Source organism: Xenopus laevis, chromosome 8S (genome assembly GCF_017654675.1).
Source record: "Xenopus laevis strain J_2021 chromosome 8S, Xenopus_laevis_v10.1, whole genome shotgun sequence".
Taxonomy (NCBI): Eukaryota; Metazoa; Chordata; class Amphibia; order Anura; family Pipidae; genus Xenopus; species Xenopus laevis.
Window position 1 is genome coordinate 28,726,650 of NC_054386.1, and position 24,742 is coordinate 28,751,391.

General features: G+C 40.5%; 1 protein-coding gene across 2 annotated transcripts in view; it reads right to left on the reverse strand.

Annotated features, from left to right (window-relative positions):
* Positions 1-902: 902 nt before the first annotated feature.
* Positions 903-24,742, reverse strand: part of camsap1.S (calmodulin regulated spectrin associated protein 1 S homeolog) — a 31,523-nt gene continuing 7,683 nt past the window's right edge. Inside the window, exons 3-19 of one of the 2 annotated variants that reach the window (XM_041574173.1) lie at positions 21,975-22,237; positions 18,374-18,535; positions 17,530-17,610; positions 16,496-16,528; positions 14,214-14,355; positions 13,949-14,088; positions 13,769-13,865; positions 12,459-12,621; positions 12,154-12,245; positions 11,828-11,912; positions 9,269-11,618; positions 7,220-7,356; positions 6,681-6,895; positions 5,875-5,977; positions 5,535-5,650; positions 3,862-3,980; positions 903-2,799 (exon numbers count right to left, since the gene is read on the reverse strand). In XM_041574173.1, the coding sequence (XP_041430107.1) occupies positions 2,497-2,799; positions 3,862-3,980; positions 5,535-5,650; positions 5,875-5,977; positions 6,681-6,895; positions 7,220-7,356; positions 9,269-11,618; positions 11,828-11,912; positions 12,154-12,245; positions 12,459-12,621; positions 13,769-13,865; positions 13,949-14,088; positions 14,214-14,355; positions 16,496-16,528; positions 17,530-17,610; positions 18,374-18,535; positions 21,975-22,237 (4,601 nt within the window). In that variant the 3' untranslated portion in view covers positions 903-2,496. 2 annotated transcript variants of the gene reach the window in all.

Sequence of the window (24,742 nt, forward strand, 5' to 3'; positions counted from 1 at the left end):
CACATTTGAATTTTAGTCCCCCTATTTGAATGCAAATTGAATGTGAGATTTATCTCACATTCGACCACGGAAACAGTCCTAATTAGAATATTCACCACCTAAAACCTGCCGAGTTCATGTACAATGTAATTCTCCTACCGCACACCTGTAGTTCACCAATCCTGCAATTGGTGGTGCGTTCCTTCAGTTGACCCGGCCAACCGATGTGTATAAAAAAACGTATCCGCACACACACTGATTAATGCAGTCGGGGAATATCCCCTTTTATTAAGCCACCAAACATCAACGTTTCGGGGGGGGGACACCCACCCAGGATCCTGATGAAGGGTGGGTGTTCCCCCCCGAAATGTTGATGTTTGGTGGCTGAATAAAAGGGGATATTCCCGACTGCATTAATCAGAGTTCATGTACAAGTCAATGGCAGAGGTCCGTTGAGCCATTTGGAGATGTTAATAGCCTTACTGACATTCAAGTTTTTTTCCGGGAGAAAAATTTGTTGTGTACAAATCGAATATGTATTGAATACGTTTCGAACCCATTTGACCGAATATTTGCCATTCAATTTTTTTCCTCCCAGTGGAAATTGTGAATATATTTGAATTGAAAGAAACTCACAACCTTTGATAAATGGACCTCTAAAAGTCAGAATTTGGAGTTTTAAAAGTTGAAATTCATAATTTTCACTTTCCCCAGTGCTTACTCAAAGAAACTGTTAGAAAAAGGGACCACAATTTAGGCAAAGCATGTTATTGGCTGGAACAAACCTTTTTCAGAAAAAGACAATTTTTTTTGTTAAATAAAAAGAAATTAACCAAGGCATGGCAATTTAAAACACTACAGGTGGAAAGTAGATAAAAAAATAATTAAATAACAATGCACACATTAAAAAAAATAAATGGAAAAAGAATACAGTTACATTTTATTTCAGTTCAGTGCTTTCATAAAATAAATATGGAACATCATTTCCGCCATTTGGGGAGGGAGCACAAGGGTGGAGGGGGAAAAAAAGCATTTTAGCAGAAAAATCGAATGTGGTATTAGCCTCTTTAGCACTTCAGAATTATAAAGCTTCTTTTTTTTTTTTGTTATTTACATAAAACTAGTGACAAACAAATATACACACGAATGCAGCAATCTAAAGATCAATATGGTAGGGTATTATTATTGGAGGTTCTGTTGATGGAACAGCGATGGAAGACCCCATGATCAGCCTACGTTTCCACACATTTTATACATGAAGAGCTTAAGGGCACAAGAGCATTCGCTGGATTCTGTTTTAAATGAAACATGAGCGCTTCCCGTCTGTACCAACTCCTTATTTCAAGTAATAATCGACAACAAATAAAAATGTGCAAATGTGAATTGTCGGTTGCCAATTTTTGTCTGAGCTGTAACAAAAACGGCATAGCTCAACGGAACAACAACAACAAGAAAAACAAATCAAAGTGCATTAAAAACATCAAAATAGCAATTAGTGTTTTCATGATTTGGAACCATTTTTTTGTGTCAGTGCTATCTCAAAAAAACAGAGCTAAAACAGATCAGTTCGGCATAGACCGTGCCCAAAAAACTTCCTGGAATTTGAAAACAAAACTCCATATTCGATTGCAAAATCATACTTGTATTTTAATGAGATCAATCAAAAAAAAAAAATAAGAATCATAATTTTGTTTCAGAATAAATAAGTCAACCCAAAATAAAAATCTTGGCACACATGCTCTCTCACGGCTTGCCCCATGTGCGTCAGGGCACGTACGATACAGCAACGAAGATAAAATAAACATATGAAGACGTCATAAAACCATTAAAAAGGACAGTGATTTTATATATTAAGTGCACCGCCATGTTTACAGACAGATGAACCGTGCGTATTGTGGACTCCCCCCCCCCACACTCCGCTACTTCTATAGCACACAATTTCTCAGGACAATGAATCGGAAATGAAGCATCACTGCACTAAAGAAAAAAAAGAAAGAAATGCGTGTACTGTTTAATTCCTGGTTTAAATCCTAAAGTCTAAAATATAAAGGAGCTTATTGTAGTGCCAATGTTGCTGTGTAAATCTCCTACAGACTGAAACCCAGCAGTGACTATTCCATTTTTGTTTCCGACGGGAGATGCCCGGGCACTTCAAGTAAAAGTAAATCCACTGGATGGCGACGCTTGCTGCGTGCAATGTCTTCCGTTTATGGAGTAAATTGTCCATGTTGACATTCACAGCACAGAATTACCCATTCATTCGTGGAGTAAAAATAACCCAGGAGGCAGCGACAAACGAAAAACAAGAGGGATAAACACTGATTTTTGCTTTCCTTCAGTTTGGTGCTGGAAAGGTCTGTAACAGCAAGTGGGATTTAGCAATAACCGTCTCCTTAAAATTCCCTTGTGGGGGAAAAAAAAAAATAACATTCAAAGTGCAGTAGAATTTGTATCCACGGGTGAAAATAAAGTAAACGTTTTGCTCTCTAAACCAGAGCTACATCTGCCCAGCAGGTGTTACTTGCCCAAGGAATTTTTCTTTGGCAAGGCGGGCCTTTTGGCTTGCCACAAATGGTTATGGATAGTCAGCGCGTCCACGCTGGCCGACATGGTTTTGGCCGGGATCACAGTAAACTGTTTTCTGTCCGAGCTGTATTTGTAAAGTTTATCGATCATCTTCTTGGTGATGTTCTTCGGGCCCGTCCCTGTCAGTTTACAGATCTCTTCGGTTTCTGGATAGTAGGAATAAAGTGCTCTGAACTGGCAGCCGGCGTCGCGGAAAAGGATAATGTAGTGGTTGGAGTCGCACTTCTCTAGCTCCTGCGCATGGGGATATATATAAAACCGCAGAGGAGAAATATCATTAATTTGTTCTTAAAGAAATTAATTGTTCATGATAAAAACAAAAACTGGGTAAATAGGCTGTGCAAAATAAAAAAAATTCTAATATAGTATAAAAAAATATAAAAATGTAAAGTATAAAGGCTGGAGTGAGTAGATGTCTAGCATAATAGCAAGAACACTACTTCCTGGTTTCCACAGATTGGTTACCAGGCAGGGGGCCACATGGGTCATAACTGTTGCTTTTGAATCTGAGCTGTATGCTAAGGATCAATTGCAAACTCACTGAATAGTTATGTCCTATGTGGCCCCCTTTCAAGTCGCTGACTAACTTAGAGAGCTGAAAAGCAGGAAGTAGTGTTCTGTCCTGTTTAACATTCCCTTCTCCAGCCTTTATAGAATGCATTTTTGGCTAATAAACTATATTAGAAACAATTTTAATTTTGCACAGCCTATCTATTCACATATTTTTTATTCTTACACTGAACTGTTCCTTTAAACAAAAAACCCTTATCTAAAGGTGGTCAAAGACGCACCAATAATATCGTATGAAACGGATTCGGTGTGTCTATGGCTGGAGATGAGACGACCGATATCGTCAGAACAAGGTTAGTGCTGAATTGTCAGATAAAGGTAGAATTCTTTTGTTTCTACTTCTATATCCGACAACTGACTAACTTACAAATTTAAAAGTACCAACTCGAATGTAAATTCCAATGTGAGATTTATCATACCTCGAACATGGAAACAGTTCTGATATGAACAATATCTTCACCTAAAACCTGCGGAATTCATGTTCAAGTCCATGGCAGAGGTCCGTTGACCAATTGGAAGATGTTAATAGCCTTCCTGACATTCGAGTTTTTTTTTTCGGTGGAAAACTCGAATCGGTTAGTAACTTTTATTCAAATTTTAGACTTTTGAGTTTTTTCTTAAACAAGATAACATTACAGTTTTGAGTACATTTAAATGTATTAGATTTACCACCATTGGTATCAGGAAAGATCGTAATTGTAACATATATGGAGGCTGCTTACTTACATCCAAAGTTGAATTTTTTATTGCCTCATTCACCTTTCCCGCGAGGCAGCAATGGGATATAGCATTGTGAATAAGCGGTTTATTAGACTTGCTGCTTGGCTCTTTATAAAGTTTGGGACCTGAGGAAAGAAAAACCAGAAACAATGTATTAACATATGTTGTATGTGTTTTATTCCATCATTAAAGGGGTGGTTCACCTTTCAGTTAACTTTTAGGATGTTCTAGAATGGCTAATTCTAAGCAACTTTTCAACTGGCCTTCATGTTTTCTTTTGTATACATTTTTAATTATTTGTCTTCTTCTTTCAAATTGGGGTTCACGGACTTCACCTAATAAACAGATGCTCTGTAAGGCTACAAATGTATTGTTATTAATACTTTTTATTACTCATCTTTCTATTCAGGCCTCTCCTTTTCGTATCCCAGCCTCAAATTCAAATCAGTGCATGGTTGATAGGGTAATTTGAACCATAGCAACCAGACTGCTGAAACTGCAAACTGGAGAGCTGCTGGAGAGCTGCTGAATAAGAAGTTAAAAAGTTAAATAACTCAGAAACCACAAATAATTGCAAATTGTCTCAGAATATTGCTCTCTGATATATCCAAATTAGGATTTCGTTTGACCAGACACAAGGATTCGGGCAAATCCTGCTGAAAAAGGGTGAATCCTGGCAAATCCTGGATAGCACCCACTTCAATTGCCACATCTCATCTAAAAACATTCCTTTCTAGAGGCTCCTTAAAGGATAACTAAAGCCTAACTAAAAAAGTAGGCTACAAATACTGTACATTATGTTTGGGCTTCTGTACCAGCACAAGGCAACCACAGTTATTTAGCAGTAAAGATCTGTGTCTCCAAAGATGCTCCAGTAGCTCCCCATCTTCTTTTCTGCTTATTCACTGCACATGCTCTGTGCTGCTGTCACTTACTGAGCTTAGGGATCCACTCACAAAATACAGTACACATAGAATATAATTGTCACAATATAAGGCTGATTAGTAATTAATACAGATAATTACTACATGGCAGCACAAAAACCCGTGCAACTAGCATCAGAATTTAATAATCAGCCCTGTAGCATCAGCTTATATTACAGGCAACCTCATTTTCTGCTTGATAATTTGCAACAACCCCTTAGCTTAGCTTCTCAACAGCTGCTCAGAGCCTGTGAGTGTCACAGACACTTTTCAAGATGGTGACCCCCTGTGACAAGTTAGAAGTCCTGGATCATTGCTGCTATTGAGATGCGTTAGGCTGGTGCAATAAGTTCAGTATATAAATATGGCATTTTTAGCCATATTCATTTTAAGAGTTTAGTTCTCCTTTAACACTGAAATCCCAACCCTGAATTCCTCTATTGGGAACTCTCCTCCAGCTATTTAAATTGATATACATATACACATAAAGAGAGGAGTACGACTGCGTAACACAATACGGCCAGCTTTTTGGACGGATGGAAAACAGTACAGAATAGAGTAGCAGATTATGATTGGGTGAAGTGTGGGTCTGCAGCCGCTAGTCAACCAGTCATGATCTGCTACTTCATAACTCTCCAGTAGAATGTGACTGGGCAATTGGGTGACCTATTGCTGATAGGGTTTTGAAATTACAATTTTAGGTGGGGGGGGGAGAATTACTCTAAATTATCTTGATTATATAATTATGAGCCTTACCTGAATATTCTGCTACAGATGCAATAGAAGATGCAGTTGATGCATTCTCCCAGTCTCGTTCTGCATTCCTGCTCTGGTGCCTGCCCATTCCTGATGGAGCATCCACACAGTCAACTCTATATTAAAGGGAAAATAAAAGTTGTATTTCTCAGAAGGATGAACGGATATTTGCTCTGGAAAGTGCACAAAGCCCAGTGTTGGACTGAGAAAAACGGATTGCTCCTGCTGGCCAAGACCCAGTCCTTGCGCGAAAGCCGGAAGCGACTTCCTACCTCCCTCCCTCCCTGGCCCCGGGTGTGGCTAAAAGAAAAGTCAGATGCTGACAAAGCCTAATGTATACCTGTGTGAAGGGGTCCCTCCTGAGTGCACACTCTCAGCTTCTGTGGTAGCACCTGAGGCCAAAGACAAGCTTGATCCAGACTGAGCGCTGCTTAAATTATCAGCTATAAAAAGAAAGGAAATGCAATTTAAAGTGGACCTGTCATCCAGACATAAAAAGCTGCATAGTAAAAGTCCTTTTCAAATTAAACATGAAAACCAAAGTCTTTTATTTATTAAATTGTTTCTAGCTGTTGTAAACTCATTTAAAAAATAGTGGCATAGAGGCGGGGCAAGCAATTTCTTTCTTTCCATTTAGCACTTACTAGATGTCACTGCTCTCCCCACCATTTAATTGTGTAGCCAGGGCATGGGGATGGACATCAGGTCCCCCATTCTGGTGCACAAACAAGATTGTGAGACAAGATTAATAACAGTATCCATAAAATGGCTCCTGCCTGCTTGCTATAATTTCCCAGACTGATGGAAACAAGATTCAAATAATTTATACAGTGCAATTAAAGTTCATTTTGCTTGACTAACATGATAACATAGGATTTGGAATTTTTTGGGTGATGGATCCCCTTTAAGATAAACCAGTTATTCTTAACCTGTGAGTAGAGACTTAATATTGGGCCCCGTCTACTGTTTTGAACCCTGACAAATAGTAATATAGTAATTCCTCAATCCCCAAAGAAAGCACTAGTCTTTTACTAAGAGGATAAAGAAAGAAAACACTTGATTGGTTTATGTGGGTTGTGGGGTAATGTGTATCTGGTGCTACGTTCAAAACTACTTCCTCTAAAAGAGACAGAAGAGTGCACGTACGCGTAGAGGAATATTTTGTTCCGGAGTCACTGTAGGATTCTTCTCGATGGACAGATTTGGGGCGAGTCTTCTTGGATTTCGGTTTAGGCTTTGGCCTGCCAAGCCCCTGTTCTTCCAGAATCTGTTCTTGCTTCCTTCTGAGATACTCCTGCTTGATGAGCTCTCTCCGGGCCTTCTCTTCATCCTTCCGTATTCGGTCTTCTTCAGCTTTGCGACTGTAACATGTCAAAGACAAGGAATATCATCAGGGTCAATGCTTTTATTATTGCTGCCATGCATGTTCAACTATGAACAGGCTATACCAAAGCATAGGGAAGTTACTGTATGCTTTCTTATAGCATCTATGGTGTGTTCCCCCATGCCCTGCTTACAATCCAAGGATCTCATGCACTCATCCTCCAATCAAAACATACCCTGCTATGACCCACTGTAATCTCTGCATTTGCCTATAGTCTACAGTGTTATTAGAGGGAAATACTGTATGTACAGTGCGTACATATGCCACCTGTGAAACACAGAGGAGCTTCTATTATAATTACCGAGCATCGTCACGTTTCTGTTCAACCTCAGCCTCTAGCTGCTGCTTTCTGAGCCGTGCCTCTTCAGCCTTACGCTGCTGCTTCATCAGAAAGGCTGCGCGTTTCTTTGCCAGCTCGTCTTCAGCTTTCTGTTCATCCTGAAGGTTTTAAGGATAAGGATCAATGGTCAGAAAAATAAAATTTTACAAATGGTAACGTGCTGTGCCAGATACCCAATGACTGGTGGCTTAAGTGTCTTGTTGGCCTCCAGTTAGAAGATGTATTTCTTGGAAATCTGGACTGCTGTGTTTCTTAAAGGAGAACAAAACCCTACAAATTAATGTGGCTAAAAATGCCATATTTTATATACTGAACTTATTGCACCAGCCTAAAGCTTCAGCTTCTCAATAGCAGCAATGATCCAGGACTTCAAACTTGTCACAGGGGGTCACCATCTTGGAAAGTGCCTGCAATACTCACATGCTCAGTGGGCTCTAAACATCTGTTGAGAAGCTAAGCTTAGGGGTCATCTCAAATTATCAAGCAGAAAATGAGGTTGGTCTGTAATATAAGGTGATGCTACAAGGTTGATTATTAAATTCTGATGCTAGTTTAACTGGTTTCTGTGCTGCCATGTAGTAATTATCTGTATTACTTACTAATCAGCCTTATATTGTGACATTTATATTCGATGTGTACTGTATATTGTGAGTGGGTCCATAAGCTCAGTAAGTGACAGCAGCACAGAGCATGTGCAGCGAATTAACAGAAATGAAGATGGGGAGCTACTGGGGCATCTTCAGAGACACAGATCTTTATTACTAAAGGGCTGTGGATGCCTTGGGCTGGTACAGAAGCCTAAAACATAATGTACAACATTTCTAGCTACTTCTTTAGTTAGGCTTTAGTTCTCCTTTAAAGACAATAGCCTGACAATGCTGCCAAAGTTGAGCGATTTTAGGCAATGTGGTGCATCTTCCAGAGCACCAAAAAGTAAGGGGCATCAAAGCACCTGATATCGACTCTTGTGTCATTTGTCCTAAGCATGCCTCCAATATATACCGGATATCTTATTACCGGTTGCATTGTGTAAACACTTTAGCTAATGTACTTTAGCTAATGTCTCAATAAGTGTTTATTCCACCGGTAATAAAAACGGCCAAACAGCCCTATCCTGACCCCATGTCTGGAATAAATTACATTCACGGCATCTCAATGAAATACGCCCCATCTGAGCAGTGACAGGTGGAAGTCGTAATTACGGCAGACATGGTGTAGAATTTGGCAGTACTGGAGTTTTCTGCATAGTTTCAGTACTAAAGCAGACAGGCCTGTGCCCTAAAGGTCTTGGGATTAAATGGAAAAAATAACATTGGTGTTCAAATGTAGCAAAATATGTCTGTTTCTACAAAATAAGGAATGAATGGATATTGGGAAGTTGTATCAGGAGTAAGAGGCAGCAGTGCAGAGAAGAGAATGAGGAATGAATGGACATTGGGAAGTTGTATCAGGAGTCAGAGGCAGCAGTGCAGAGAAGAGAAAGGGACAGACACAATGACAGTTACACAGAACTATAAACCCAGTGAGAATGAGGAATGAATGGATATTGGGAAGTTGTATCAGGAGGCAGAGGCAGCAGTGCAGAGAAAGGGACAGACACAACGACAGTTACACAGAATTATAAACCCAGTCTGAATAAAGAATGAATGGATATTGGGAAGTTGTATCAGGAGTCAGAAGCAGCAGTGCAGAGAAAGTGACAGACACAATGACAGTTACACAGAACTAAAGACCCAGTGAGAATGAGGAATGAATGTATATTGGGAAGTTGCTTAGAATAATAGTGTTTTTCATTAGGAAAAACTATATTTTTGGGTTGACATGCTCTTTAAGCACAGCACTCTGAAATCTTCAAAAGCCAACACATTTTCTTTCAGTTTCAAGGGAAGTGACACTTGGTCTGATAAAATATTCACTGCAAACCCAGAAAGAGAATTTGGCCACATACACTTAACTTATAGCATTTTTAAGAGGTAAAACTACACTTTTTAAATTTTACTTAATACTTGCCTTGAAGAAAAATCCCACACCCGACTTCTGGTCATCGCTTATGATGTCCTTGGTTTTTTCAGGGTGATCAGACTCTTCTTCTCCTTCATCAGGTTCTTTAAGATCTGAGAGATCCACCTCGATAAGGCTGCTTTTATGCCGCTCATCGACTGGAACATTTTCTTTCCCTGAGCTTTCTGACGTACTTACTCCAGCGACTCTCGAACTGCTAATAACCTCTCGGTGCATCTGCTCAGAGATAATATTGGCATCTTTGGAAGTGGACAGAACAAATGTCCTTTGACTATTGTCATTGTGGAGTCTAAACCCCCCTGTTGTTGGTTTATCCTGGGAAGCACTTCCTTGTTCTGGCACAACTTCTACTGGGGATTCTTCAGTGGGTACACTGGGGGATTTTAGGGGTTGCACAGATTTTAAATGGGGTACTGTTTCTATGCTGTTGGTTGGGGTTATCACACGGGAAGAACTCTGCATTTTTTCCTTTGCCAATTTCTGCTCAGTTACTCGCAATGACCGAGCATTACGACCCTGACCGAAACGTGTTGTTTTACGAACAATTGGCATGCCTGGCGGCGATATAGGTTCAACAAACTGCACCGAAGGCTTTAGTTTATGGTCTTGGGAACTGCTGGGGAGAGGAGGGACAGCCATGGAGGGCGCCTTCATTAGCATCTCTTGTTGCTGGGATATTTTCATTATCGCCTGCTGCAGCGTGCTGATGGTTTCATTCAGCTTTTCAATAGAAAGATCACACTCATTGACATCAATTTCAGAGTCTATATCCTCCGGATTGGCATCTGCCATTAAATTGCATATATCTGCTTCTAACAAGGCTGGGTCTTTCAGTTTGGGGTCTGTGAAGGCTTCTTGAACTTCGCTGCTCACAATTCCAGGGTCTATGGACTCCAAGTATTGCTCCACTTTAGCGTTTACAGAAACAGTATCTATATCCTCGGGTGTCCGCTTAGTGTAATCCCTAAAGCCGTGCTCTGGTTTCACGGGCTGAGCTACAGTTTCTGGTTTTCCTTTTTTCACAACATGCAGGAAGGCTGCCTTACCCAATTTTAAGCGTTGCCTGGCAGATAGAGACTCCATTTTTTTCTTCTGAGCCTCTATCACCCGCCTCTTCTCTTCTAGCTGCATGTGAAGCTGGACTAGCTCCGAAGCCAACACGTTGGCATGATCTCTGTTTTGCCTCCCAGGGCTTTGTTCTCTCCTCTGTTTCCAGGTCGTTAGTGGAGGAGGGCAGCACTCTGATCCATCAGGAGTCGTCTTCTGGGAGCTGCTAGTACTAGACTTGGTTTCATAGCTATTAAGCTTTTGAAATTTGCGTTCTGCAAAGCTAGTCATTCGCATGCTCCCACTAGCCATGGACGCACTACTGATTTGGGAAATGGTACTTAAGCATGGGCTGGAACGTCCGCTTGCATCGTCTTTGTCATCATGCTCTTTAAGCTTCAGATCTTCTTGCAACTTAACAGACTCTTCCTCGCCTATGTATTTACCGACTGGGCGGGAAACAGCAACTTCTTCACATCCGCCTACATCTAAATTTTCAGAACCTGGTCTTAATACTGTCCATGTGGTGTCTGGCTTATGAGGGTCCTCCATTATTAAATTGCCCGCACTGGGCTTGTCCTCAACATCATCATCAGCATTAAGATCATGAAGAAAGAATCCCCCACCATGCTCACTTGGCTCCACACTACTAGTAGCAAGAGGCCTGAAGTTACCATTCCCACTCTCTATAGAAAGCTGTACAGGATCTGTCCTTAAAGGGTCAGACTCCAAACTAGAAAGTGGAGTAAAAGTCCTATTCAAGTCATGTCCAGTGTGATTGTTGATTATTTTCTTTCGTGAAAATGATTGGTTCCCTTCGTTTTGCCTTTTTGAAGAAAACCCTTTTTGTTTTCCTTCCCCATACTCTTCACTTTTGGGAACCATGTGTTTTTCTTTTGCCGGTTTTAACACTGCCGGCATTAGTGGTTCTAAGAAGAAACTGTCTGGCTTGCTCTCTAAATCTGCCGGCCTTCTCAACCTTGATGTGCTCATTTGACTTGATGCCCTGGAGGAAACACTCTGCAGCTCAAGGTCTCCTGGACACGATGCGTCATCTGACCTGATAAATGCAACAAGTTCTTCCTCATCGTCTTCGATATCAACATTACCCAGTAGGCTCTTGGGTAAAACCTTTATAGGTGTGGGATAGGACTGATGCTTTGGAGTTGGGTTGACAATGTTTGAGGCAAGGCTGTCCTTGCTGATAGATCTAGCAAGGCTAATGCTATCCCCGGATGTTGACTCTACATCATCTGCTGCATGGTGGAGGGCAAACGTCTGGGAAAGGGGTCTAAAAGGGGAAAACAAAAAAAAAATTGATTGTTATGGTAATTGATTTGTTTAACAGATTATTGAAAAGGTATTGACGACAGAGGAATTTACACAACGTGTAATTTATTTCTGTTTAATTTCGACATAAAAATACATTCATTTGATGGCATGATTCTTTACAGTATCCTATGCTACCAAAAGAGTGATAACGATCTGCAGAATACATACCTTGGCTTTTTCTCTTTCCAGGCAATAATGGAGGCCATAGGCTGTCCATCAGCCCGTGTCAGTGAGTTTGCCTGATCTCGGTGATCTGAAATAAAATAAATTGTGTCAATTTATTGAATCAATAGCCCCACAGAAGGCCAAAACTATGTCAACTTGCTTTACACTGACTGAAAAGTTACTTGGTTTGGGGATATGAAGTCCAGCAACATCTAGGGACCCATGGTTAAGAAACAAAGATCAATATAATACTAAAAGAGCAATGGGAGGAGGAGTATGCATTCACTTATGAGTTACAGTACCATATATTACTATGCTGTCGTACTTACTTAAACTCTCTTCTGGCTTGACAGACTTCTGCTGCTTTTGTCTCAAAGGCAATAATGGGTGTGATGGGCTGAAGACTGCACATCCCTTTCCACTATACATTAAAACAAGGGTTAGTTGGCAACTATTGTACATATACTATCAAATATATTATCGTTAAATACACTTGTTGTCAATTCAGAGTCATTACGGTATACCAATTTAACTAACAAACATTCCCCCTGTGTGCCTTGAGTTTTATTATACTATAGTTAGCAGAGGGGGTAGAGGGCCATGAAAGACATGCTTAGTTTTTAACAAAACATACTTCTCTGCATCCTCAGCCTGTAGATAATTACTGCTGCAAGATTCGGATGCAGCCGTTGCCTGAGAATCAGTTGTGCTGCCCGGGCTAGCTAGAAAGCTGCGCTTTGTTGCATTAGAAATTGGAACTTGGGGCCGACTGGTTTTTGGATGCATCACGATTTTAGCTGCGCAAGAACAAAACAAAAAAAAGTGAAATTAAGTTAATATCTAGACAGAGAAATAAAATTTTTTCAAAGAGAAAAGAAACATAAAACAGGGGTCCACAAATTGAACCCAGAGTATTTGAAGGAGACGGAAAGCTACCGAAGAATAGTGCAACTATAACACTATATTTATTCTGTAAAATGCTTTGCCATACCTGAGTAAACAGCTCTACAAACTCCCTCTGTTTGTTTAGGATAGCAACTGCCATATTAGCTTGGTGTGACATCACTTCCTGCCTGAGTCTCCCTGCACACTCATAGCTCTGGGCTCAGATTACAGCAGGGAGGGGAGGAGTGGGGAGAGAGGAGCATGCTCAAGCCCTAGCCCTGGAGGTTTAAGCTGAAAACAGGAAGTCTGATACAGAAGCCCATGTGAACACAATAGAAGGAATGAAATTCTGTGTTTCTTTTGACAGAGGACTCAGAGCAGCATTACTTTGAGGGTTTTCTGGTGTATTTATATAAACCTTTCTGCCTGTGTGCACAGGCATTATAATACAGACAGCAGACCCATAGGCAGGAGGCCTGCTTCAGAGTTCTAGTTGATACCCAATTTGAAATTACATGAAATTTACATGGTAAAGAGAATATTCCCTGCAAAGTGCTGAAGATGAGGACCTAAAAAAGATTTTTGGTTACAGCAAATAAGTTCTGTTCCTGCCTTCTGTTGCTTTATACAGGTGGGGTCCAAACAGAACGGCAAAAGTGTAATTTACTGAGGCAGGGACTGCCAACTTCTATCGCCTAATGTGACAACTGAGCAGAGAAGCATCAGGAGATACTTTCTACATCAGTAACTTGAAGGCCCCATCCCATGCAGAATCCTGGTACAGGTATGGGACCTTTATCCAGGATCGTCATACCTTAAGTCTACTAGAAAATCATGTAAACATGAAATAAACCCAATGGGCTGGTTTTCTTACAATAAGGTTTAATTACACCTTAGTTGGGAACAAGTAAAAGCTACTCGTTTATTATTACAGAGAAAATAATCATTTTGATTATGTTAATAAATTTGATTATATTGGAGTCTATGGGATAATGGGTTTCTGTATAATGGATCCCATACCTGTACAATAAGAGGAATAACAGCAAACATGAACTTTACCTTCTTTCAGCTCTTGCGTGTCTCTGGGGTGAACAAATTCAGGCTTTACATTTTCAAACCACCAGAAAAGCTCTGCTATAAAAACCATGATGTTGGGCTGAAATAAAAGACAGAGAGCATACCATTGGCAACATGCAAGAAATGCTCGATAACAAAGCCTGTGCACTAGAGAGTACCTACCTTCAGAACTAACGGGGTGTACAGCATGTCTTCCAAGGTTAAATAGAAACATTTGTTTAAATATTCATTAGAAAACTCTTTAAGGAGCTGAATATTGTACACACTGTCGCCCATTGACGTAACTTCCTTCAAGCAGATATCTATAAGGATACAGATAAACACAGCACGGTCAATAGAGCAACTGGTTACCACCATGTGCCCTATGGTTATTACAATGAAATTCCAGTTTGTGGTCCTCAGACTAGGGTGCATAACTGGTGCCTACCGTCCAGTTTCATCTGCTCAGGGCAGTAGAAGTGTATCACCGCGAGAAGTGCCGCCCCGTCGCTAATGTCCTTCGTTAGATCTTCAAGTATAGGAAAGTAAGGCAGATGCCTGCTTGAGGGATGGTCTCTCCGGTAACGTACCTAAATGAAACAATAGTATACATCAACATACAGTTCTATTTGCAACAGAGCAAACCCCCCCCCCCCCAATTTTATAAATCTATGTTGTTTTCTAAGGAGTATTAGGAGTTTCACAACTTCAAGGCCTTTGGGGTGAGGTAGTTTGGTTGGGGGCCGGGATCAGCCAATAGTTACAAAAACAGTGCACCTACTCATAAATATTTTATCCAATCACTTTTAGCCCTTGGTCTAACGGCACATGGGGCTTCTGTGGTCTTTGGCTAGGTCTGCTTTGGAACTTTGGCATAATTCTTGCATCCCCTAAGATAATTATAGTTTTTTTTTGAGCCATGACAGGGAAAATAAACTACCCAACACTCCAAGACCTATATAACATTAGCTACAAAACCAATATAAATGAAAACTAATAAAATAAAATCTATAAATGGAAGTTTGGGATTTCAATATGTGCTCTTATGAGCAATTTACCTGTGGTTTTCATGATATTATAAGTCAACCAATGTCGATATACTGAATAAGTAACACATGGGCCCCTGTTGTTTTCAAGCAGGAAGAGTCTCCAGGCAGATCTCTGTTAAATTCTATTAATCCATTGTCATAAGGAACGGAGGAAAGAAGTGTCAGGGGATGCTTCCTGCTTCAGTATATTAAAGGGAGTGTTCGCCTTTGAATTAACTTTTAGTATGACGTAGAGAGGGATATTCTGAGGCAATTTGCAATTGGTTTTAATTTTTTATTATTTGTGGGTTTTTAGTTATTTAGCATTTTATTAAGCAGCTCTCCAATTTGCAATTTCGGCCATCTGGTTGCGGAGGTCCAAATTCCCCTAGAAACCATGCACTGATTTGAATACGAGACTAGAATATGAATAGGAGAGGCCTGGATAGAAAGGAGTAAAAAGTTGCAATAACAATACATTTGTAGTCTTACAGAGCATTTTTTTTTTTTAAGATGGGGTCAGCGAAAAAGTCAGAAGGAAAATAATTCAAAAACTATACATAATAAGTAATGAAGACAAATTGAAAAATTGCTTAGATCGGCCATTCTATAACATACTAAAAGTTAACTTAAAGGTGAACCACCCCCTATAAGCTTTTGAAGTTCTGTCTGGCAGACTACCAATATTATCAAAGCCATAGGGAGGGGGGGAAATTGCAACGGTGCTCAGAAGAGATCTCGCAGCAATTTTACAGTAAGATGTGTTGCAGGGTTTATCTCCCCATTGATAATAAACACTACAAATTCAATCTCCACCATGCAAGCTGAAGCTGATTTGGAGTAAGCACTGCTTTTGGGCAGGAGGGGTGGCGGGGTTGGGTTTTGAGAGGGGAGGGGAAGCATTTTCAAAACATATCAAGACATTTTACAGTGTTTTAACCTCTACATAGGAAATATGCTGTGCTCGGCCAACTAGCAAGAGACACACACAACAAGCTAGAAGTAGGACGAGCAGGTTGTGGCCTTCTAGATGTAGTTGGAAGGGTGTCATGAGGTTCTGGGAATTGCAGCAGAAGACATTTAGCCATTAAGGGATGCTGGGAGTTGTAGTCTGTTATTTAAAGGGCTACAAGCTGCTCGCACCTGAACAAAGGCGTTCCCAAACACAAGAAAGCTTTGCATATTTTCTTCTACTTAAGGTAGAATATACTGTACCACACGTGAATATTCTGCAGGTTCCCTCATGCAGTGGGCTAGTGCGTGCATTAGATCAGGCTTTACATTGGGCGGGTGTGCAATAAAATATGAAGACAACGAAGACATAAAACAGCGAACAAATGATGGTTAGTCATGTCATGGATGAAAACAAATGGACAACATCTTCACATTTGCAAATGTCCCAAAAGCAAAGACAGGAGCAGAATTCTGCTTCTTTTTGGGCAGTTCTACGTTATCAAGTCAAACTGGGCAGACGGAATTCAATATTACTTTCTACAAGGTGCCAGATTAACACAAAGGCCACCATGGCCTGGGGATATGGAAGGACGTTGTCCAGTTTGGCCGTGATGACTCTGATAATGGGTGGGCAACCCACTATGGGCTAAACACATAAGGAAATACAGAAATAAAGGCTACAATGGAAATACGCCATGGTCAGATGGATAGATGATTTAAACAAAAGGTGTTGGAGCATTTCACTTACAGGTACTAATTTCCAATACCATTTTGAAGGAGACTTTTTGTTCCGGGGAAGGGAAAACAAGGAGAAGAAAATAGGCAGAGTAAGGAGAAGTTTTGAAGCACATTCTAGGAATAACGTTAAAGGTGCAGGTTATTAGAGGGGGCATTATGCAAACCGTTTCATGCTCAAGCAAATACAAAAAGCATCCAAGGGGTAAGGAATACATCTCCCAATGTCCAGTTCTGGAATGGGAAATGCTGGGCAGATCACAGGATTCTCACACAAGGATTAATCTTGCTGCATCAGTTCATAAATCACATATTTCCCTATTAAAGTGGCAGCTGGAGGGAGTTAAAGAGACACTGCCAAGCTTTAACGCTCTACGGCAGCTGCCTTGACATAGAACTACAAGCCCATACTTAAACTTTGTCTTGACTGGTGTACACATAGGCCTACAGCAGAAATAATGGGTTTAATTAAAGGAATAGAAAAAAAAACAAAAAATGAATCTTTTAAAATTAATGAAAATATAATATCCTGTTGCCCTGCACTAGTACAACTGGTACTAGTAGAAACTCTACTATAGTTTATATAAACAAGCTGCTGTGTAGCCATGTGGGCAGCCATTCAAGCACAGGATACATAGTAGATAACAGATAAGTACTACTATAGTTTATATAAACAAGCCGCTGTGTAGCCATGGGGGCAGCCATTCAAAGCTGAAAAAAGAAAAAAATGCACAGGATACACAGTAGATAACTGATAAGCTCTGTAATAAACAATGTGATTCTAAGTTGCTTATCTGTTATCTACTGTGTATCATGTGCTTAAATGGCTGCCCCCATGGCTACACAGCAGCTTGTTTATAAAAACTATAGTTGTGTTTCTGAAGCAAACACACTAGTTGTACCAGTGCATAACAACAGGACATATATACTTCATTATTTTAAAACAGTTTTTTTTTTGTGATACTGTTCCTTTACTAAGCATGTAAACTATATGTGTCTCTCACCTTGTGTCCTGCATAACCATTCACTATAAATTGTTGCCTTTACCTTTGGATGGCTTGGACTTTCTATAACTTGTTGTTTTATCCTTTGTTCTCGCTCCAAAATTTCCCTCATTTTTAGATTCACCTGTGGAAATTAAAAAAAAAATATGAAAATGAAAAAAGAAGAAGATGCAATGTTAGGATGTAGATTTTACAAAAAAAAAACTGCCCTCTATATAAAGGCAATGTCAGCAGAATGACAAGAATAAAACACAGGAAGACTAAGTGTAAAACTGATTTAGACTGCAAGCTCTACAGGTAAGACCCATTTATTATCTCATTGCACCTTATCACTGTAATGTATCACTGTATATCGTATTTTACTTTTTTATTAAGGGTACTGCCTGTACTATTAAAATGTTCAGTGATGAATATAAACACCCATACAATACAATAAAAGATATACACACGTAAATACATTGTTAGCCAACAAGTGCAGGAGACTGAATGTTCTGGGCACACAATAAGCTAAACCCTCATACTGTACTGTCTATGTGAACAATATGGCACCTCCCTCCTCCCATATGTATAAATACAAATATACAGAGATGGAATGTTCTGGGCACACAATAAGCTATACCCTCATACTGTACTGTCTAAGGGAATAAATATGGCACCTCCCTCCTCCCATATGTATAAATACAAATATACAAAGAAGGAATGTTCTGGGCACACAATAAGCTATACCCTCATACTGTACGGTCTGCTTCCTCTGTAGTTACGCCCCTGTGTCTATGTGAACAATATGGCACCTCCCTCCTCCCATATGTATTAATACAAAAATACAAAGAAGGAATGTTCTGGACAGACTTTAATATACACCAGTGCAGAAACCTATACATACACACCTTATTAATCCAAAAAACCATAGCGTCTTCCAGATCATACGGCAGCTCCTTTGAGGCACTAAATGTAGAAAAGCGCTTGACGCTAGCGACCACTTTCTCAATACTGATCATCTCCACTGTGTACGCCATCATAAGGGCATCGATCATAGACATGTGGGCACTCTGGCCAAACACAAAAGGGAAATGTTAGAACAGGAAGATTAGCTTGTTATTTCCAGATCAAATTGCATGAGATTATTAATTTATATTTGCTGTGTCTGTATCCTGTGTCTCTGGGTAACAAGCAAACAAGGTCATAGCGATGATAAAACTGTAGTGCTGTTAGCAGCAAATATTATCCCGATGTGAAGTACTGGCTTCTAGTACATAAAAAGTTTGCATTTAATCAAAAGTAGGGACTAAACTTAAGAAAGACCATACACTGTCAGATCATAGTCAGAATATAAAGACTGCCAGTCCAGGCCTCCACGTGTTGGGCCAAATCAGGCTGATTCCCTGAGGCCAATGACTGGATCATGCACTGAGCCCTACAAAGGCCTGTTGAGGAGGTACAAACTAATTTTTGTTCGATATTCGGTGCGTGTATAGCAGAAGATGAGCCGATCGATATTGGCAGAAGGCTTGGTTTTTGGTCGGCTTGTTGATCGGCCCAGACGGAAAATTTTGATCAGGTGCCTTTGAAGGCATTCGAACGTCTGCCACTTAGTGCTGAATCGTCAGATACAGTTAGAATTCTATTATTACTACCTGTATATCGGACAATTCAGCTCTACACGCGTGTATTGAATCCAAAGATCTTTCTTGGAATGATCTTTTCCAAGAAAGATTGTAATTGTAACGTCTATGGCCACCTTAAAGGGATACTGTCATGGGAAAACATGTTTTTTTCAAAACACATCAGTTAATAGTGCTGCTCCAGCAGAATTCTGCACTGAATCCACTGTTCAAAAGAGCAAACAGATTTTTATATTCAATTTTGAAATCTGTCATGGGGCTAGACATATTGTCAGTTTCCCAGCTTCCCCCAGTCATGCGACTTGTGCTCTGATAAACTTCAGTCACTCTTTACTGCAAGTTGGAGTGATATCACCCCCTCCCTTTCCACCCCAGCAGCCTAACAACAGAACAATGGGAAGGTAACCAGATAACAGCTCCCTAAGGGTAGGGACACACTGGGCGATTTGGGGAGATTTAGTCGCCTGGCGACTAATCGCAGCGACTTTTCTCCCCGAATGCCTCCCCTCACTCTGCGCCTGGATAAAATGAAAAGTCGCCGGCGCTAATCACACACGGCGATTCGTTTTCCGAAATCGCCCGAAGTTGCCTCACGAGGAAACTTCGGGCGACTTCGGAAAACAAATCGCCGCGTGTGATTAGCGCAGGCGATTTTTCATTTTATCCAGACGCAGAGTGAGGGGAGGCATTCGGGGAAGATTGGTCGTGGAAAGTCGCGGCGATTAGTCGCCAGGTGACTAAATCTCCCCAAATCGCCCAGTGTGTCCCTACCCTAACACACGATAACAGCTCCCTGGTAGATCTAAGAACAACATTCAATAGTAAAAGTCCCACTGAGACGGATTCAGTTATATAAGTAGGAGAGAACAGCCTGCCAGAAAGTAGTTTCATCCTAAAGTGCAGGCACAAATCACATGACTGGGGGCAGCTGGGAAACTGACAATATGTCTAGCCCCATGTCAGATTTCAAAATTGAATATAAAAAAATATGTTTTCTCTTTTGAGAATTGGATTTCACTGCAGAAGTCTGCTGGAGCCACTGTTGTTAAAGTAGGTGTTTACTCTTCTTTTAATACAAGAGGTCCATCAGATATTCTCATACTACAACTTTCAGTGCAAATGCCAACATCCTTCGGGTGTGGGTGGGATGCCGAGGCCAGTTTACCACGCCTGTGCTAGAGCTTAAAAGGCAAGTCAACCCCAAAATAAAATTTTGCCTAATAACAGAAAACATAATTAGAAACAACTTTGCAATATACATGCATTACAATTTTCTATGTTTTTCTAAGTTATTTGTATATGTAATACTAGGAAAGCAGGCTTTTTCTGTCCCTTTCTTTTCACTGCCCTGGTGGCTCAGACTGTTGATACAATGCAAGACAAGGCAGCTGATTAACAGACACGTCTTTGTCAATAGCAATTGTTTTTACTTATAACTTTAAAAGCACTGAAAAATGTTAATAAATGTATATCGGAATATTGTTTGGAATTATGTTTTTTTTTAGAAGTCAAAATTTTTATTTTGCCCTTTAATTGTGTCATAGTGAGGTCACAAAAGAATTAAACAGCTAACATACAAGAGTAGATAAGATATGAAAGGTCACTTCTATGCCCTTCAGAGAAACAGCATTGACACCATGTGACAGAGCAAACTATAGCTGATACTGCACATGAATAACTCTTAATGCTTTATTGCTGCAGGGCCCACAACATGTCAAATAAGGCGAGGGAGCGGAGTGAAAAAAATAAATGCACAGCAAATGCTGTATAGTGGGCGTTTCTCTTAAAGGGGTGGTTCACCTTTAATTTAACTTTTAGCATGTCATAGTAATTCTAAGCAACTTTTCAATTGGTCTTCATAATTCATTTTTCATAGTTTTTTTTAATTATTTTGCATTTTTCTTCTGACTCTTTCCAGCTTTCAAAAGGAGGTCACTGACCCCCATCTACAAACAAATGCTCTTTAAGGCTACACATTTATTGTTATTGCTACTTTGTATTAGTTATGTCTCTATTCAGACATCTCCTATTCATATTCCAGTCTCTTATTCAGATTAATGCATAGTTTCTAGGGTAATCTGGACCCCAGCAACCAGATAATCAATGCAAACTGGAGAGCTGCTGAATAAAAACCCAAATAACTCAAAAGCCACAAATAATAAAAAATGAAAACCAACTGCAAATTGTCTCAGAATATCACTCTCTACTTCATACTAAAAGTTAACTCAAAAGTGAACAACCCCTTTAACCGCCCCTGAGTTTAAAAAGAAAATCAATTGAAGTGAAATTAATACTTTTCTAATGTGTCAGTTCTAAGATAATGTAATTGTTGTTGAAAGCAGTATTTGTTTATCCTTTTCTGTTAACGGAGAATTTTGAAACGCTGCAGCAGAAATCTGTTCTCTGAAGCAGTCAGAACCAGGAGTGCAGGGAATGTAAACAGCCAAACGAATCCCACTATGTAAAGAACGGCTGGAAAGTTCTTAATGTGACTTTCAATATGCAAAAATCTTTGTTCAGGTGGCGTCCCCCATTAACTGCATTTATAAGCAACTCTATAAAATATCATTTCCCCCCTCCACTGTCTAATTTAGCTTGCCCTGCAGCTGAGACACTGGCTGCAGTACTGCCAATCTATATTCTATCGGAGATATTGATTGGCCAGAGACTGCAACTGCCATCCAGTTGCACCCAGAGCACAAGCAATACAGACAGGAGACAGTGCCCTAAAATATTTTGCCGTAAGGTTATGTAACTTGCTTCATAATGCTGGTTATTTGGGAAGTATGAATGAAACAAATTGGGGGGGGTGATAGTCTGAGAACATGACACATGAAGCAAACAGCATCCATGGTTCAATGCTGACCATTTTGATTGGACAGCAGCTGAGGTCGGATTCGGACACAGGTGCATCATCGCTCTCCATGATGTAAATCCCTTTCCGAGATAAAGCCTGAATGACGGGCTGGTGACCCTGCAAGGCGGCCACCTGATCCCCTTTCAAAATGAGGCTGCAGACCCGACAGTAAAGCTCGCTGGAGAGAAGCAGCTTGATGACAGGTGGCTTAATGTGCTCCTGTTCATACTGATCTGTATAGAAAGGGTCCTTCAGCTCCTCTGGGACATTATCTGGAACAAAGCAAATAAATAAGAGTTAGGCATGAATACAACAGGAAATTAAAGACCCCAGGAATAAGAAAAAAAAACCTTCCTTCCCTTGCAAATGGAAATAAAATGAATGCTGTTCTATGTAGTGATGTCCCCCCTGAATCTTGTGCACTGTACAGGCCCTGTAACAGACATTTATAAGGGAAACAGCCATTTTTCATTCTTTTGAAGCAGTTAATAGCCTGAGCAGATGAGATCTTTTATGTAAATTTGCTACATATCCCCCCCCCACACACACACACACGTGGACTGGCTGGCATCTGTTAGTCGCTTAAGGATATAATGACACCGATCTCTTTGAAAAAAAGACAATAGAGCGAAGCTTGGGAATTCTTACCCTGAGTCCCATCAGAGAACGAGGACAAGCAAGGTAAATGTTTTCCAAAGAAGATAAAAAGCTAAGCAACTTTACAATAGGCTTTAATTCTATTTGGTTGCCTTAGGAATCACAAAATAGTTAAATCATTTAAAATTATAAACAAGACTAACTGCAAGCTGCCCCTGTACTTGTGTAGCTGAGACAACAAGATGACACAGTGATGTGGGGCGGTGGAAGGAAAGGGTAATGTTAATTCTTTATACAAATAAAATGGCAATTTATCATCTGAGCTGCTGTTGTAAAGGTGCAAACTCCCCACGGAATTCAGCATGGCAAATTTAATTGCAGGGGTGACAGATGTCTCAAAGTTATTCCCATGTTGTAACTGTGGCACCTTACAACTAACCAAGTGTTTCTGTTGTTGGAGTAAAAATCCAGAACGGAGGATGCTGGGAAATATAGACCTGTAAGACTGCTCTCTGCCTGCTATAAAGTAAGCGAATAATTTGGATGCTGCGCACCGGAGAGGTACATAGAGGCTACAGACAGACAGACAAAGGGATGGGTGAGACCTGCAGGGAATCATGGGAAAGTGAGGCCTTTGATTGAATGAAACAAACAGAGTGATTGGCGGTGCCATGTGATGATGCTCTGCCAATGTGGCTGAGAATCTTTTTATGCCTTTCGACCAATTGCTTTTAATTAACCACACGCCATTAGGAGCTAGAACATTATGGCTCTGCATCGACTGTCAACAACGTGCGAGCTCCCGCGACAAACCATTTCAGCATCTATAGTAAAGTCTTGTCAGCATCCTCCTGTCCTTGCCATAGAGAGGAGATGGCGGTAACTGACAAACAATATACAGAATGCAAGCTCATAACTTTAAAGGTGATGTAACCCCGAATGTAAAATCCTGCCTAAGAAAAGAGAACATAACCATGAGCAGATTATCATTATCCATTCATTCCTCACTCTCACTGGGTTTATACAGCTATGTGCTAATACTGGAAGTAGTGTCTGTAGGCACAGATGTCTGCACTGCTGGTTCTGCCTTTTGAAACCATGTAGCCTTGGACGCTTTCCACTGGTTTAGGAGTTGCTTTCTGCTACATTATTTCAACAGTCAGAACCAGCAGAGCAGAGACCAACAAATAGATGCAAGTAGTCACTTGTGTCCTTGCTGACCTGTGGCTGTGTTTGCACGTATTTGGAGGGATTTCAAGGTGAAATTACCTGAGCTGACAGCTGTGAGGACACAGCTTGCTGGGACCTTCCCTTATATTAAACTTTTAACACAGTTCAAACAAACATGGTCTGTTATAGATTTGCAGAGCGCTTTATCCTGACTTAAGGTCCCCATAGACGCGACGATTCTTCTTGCCGAACGACCGATTTTAGGGAAGCCCGACCAATCCTTCGAAATTATCGTGCGGTTAGTGGTATTCGAACGATCGTACATCTTACGATTTTTCGGCCGACATCTGTCGGGAAATTGATCGGCCAGGTCAAAAAATCTTTGTCGGTCCCAGTGCAATCTCTCTATGTTTGCAGGGCCAAGCAGGCAGCTCCCCTTTGTTTTCCTGGTAAATTGGTCTTTTTAGTTGATGGTAGATTCGTACGATCGTACGATCGTTCTGAGAAGATCGTGGTCTCACGAACAGGATCTGATCTTTTAAAAATCTCAACATCTATGGCCAGCTTAACTTGTGTGGAGCTGCCAGAAGATGTTCATCCTTTCATTTAAAATGACAGGGAGTCAGGAAGTTCTTTGTTTCATGATTGTTTACTAGACTGAATGGCGAGACAGGGGCCAATTCCTGGTCTGGCAACTTTGTCTACCCAAACTGCCATAAACCTCCGTAAATGCCAGTTGTTGCAGTAGTGGTTTTTATTTGTCTCTCTTTTTTTTCTTTAAGGGGCACATTTACTAAGGGTCGAATATCAAGGGTTAATAAACCCTCGAATTCGACCCTCGAGGTAAAATCCTACGAATTCGAATATCGAATTCGTAGGATTTACCGCAAATCCTATGATCGAAGGAACAATGAAATCTTTCGAATCAAACTATTCAAGGATTTTAATCGATCGAAGGATTTTCCTTCGATCAAAAAAACCTTACACAAGTAATGGGGAAGGTCCCCATA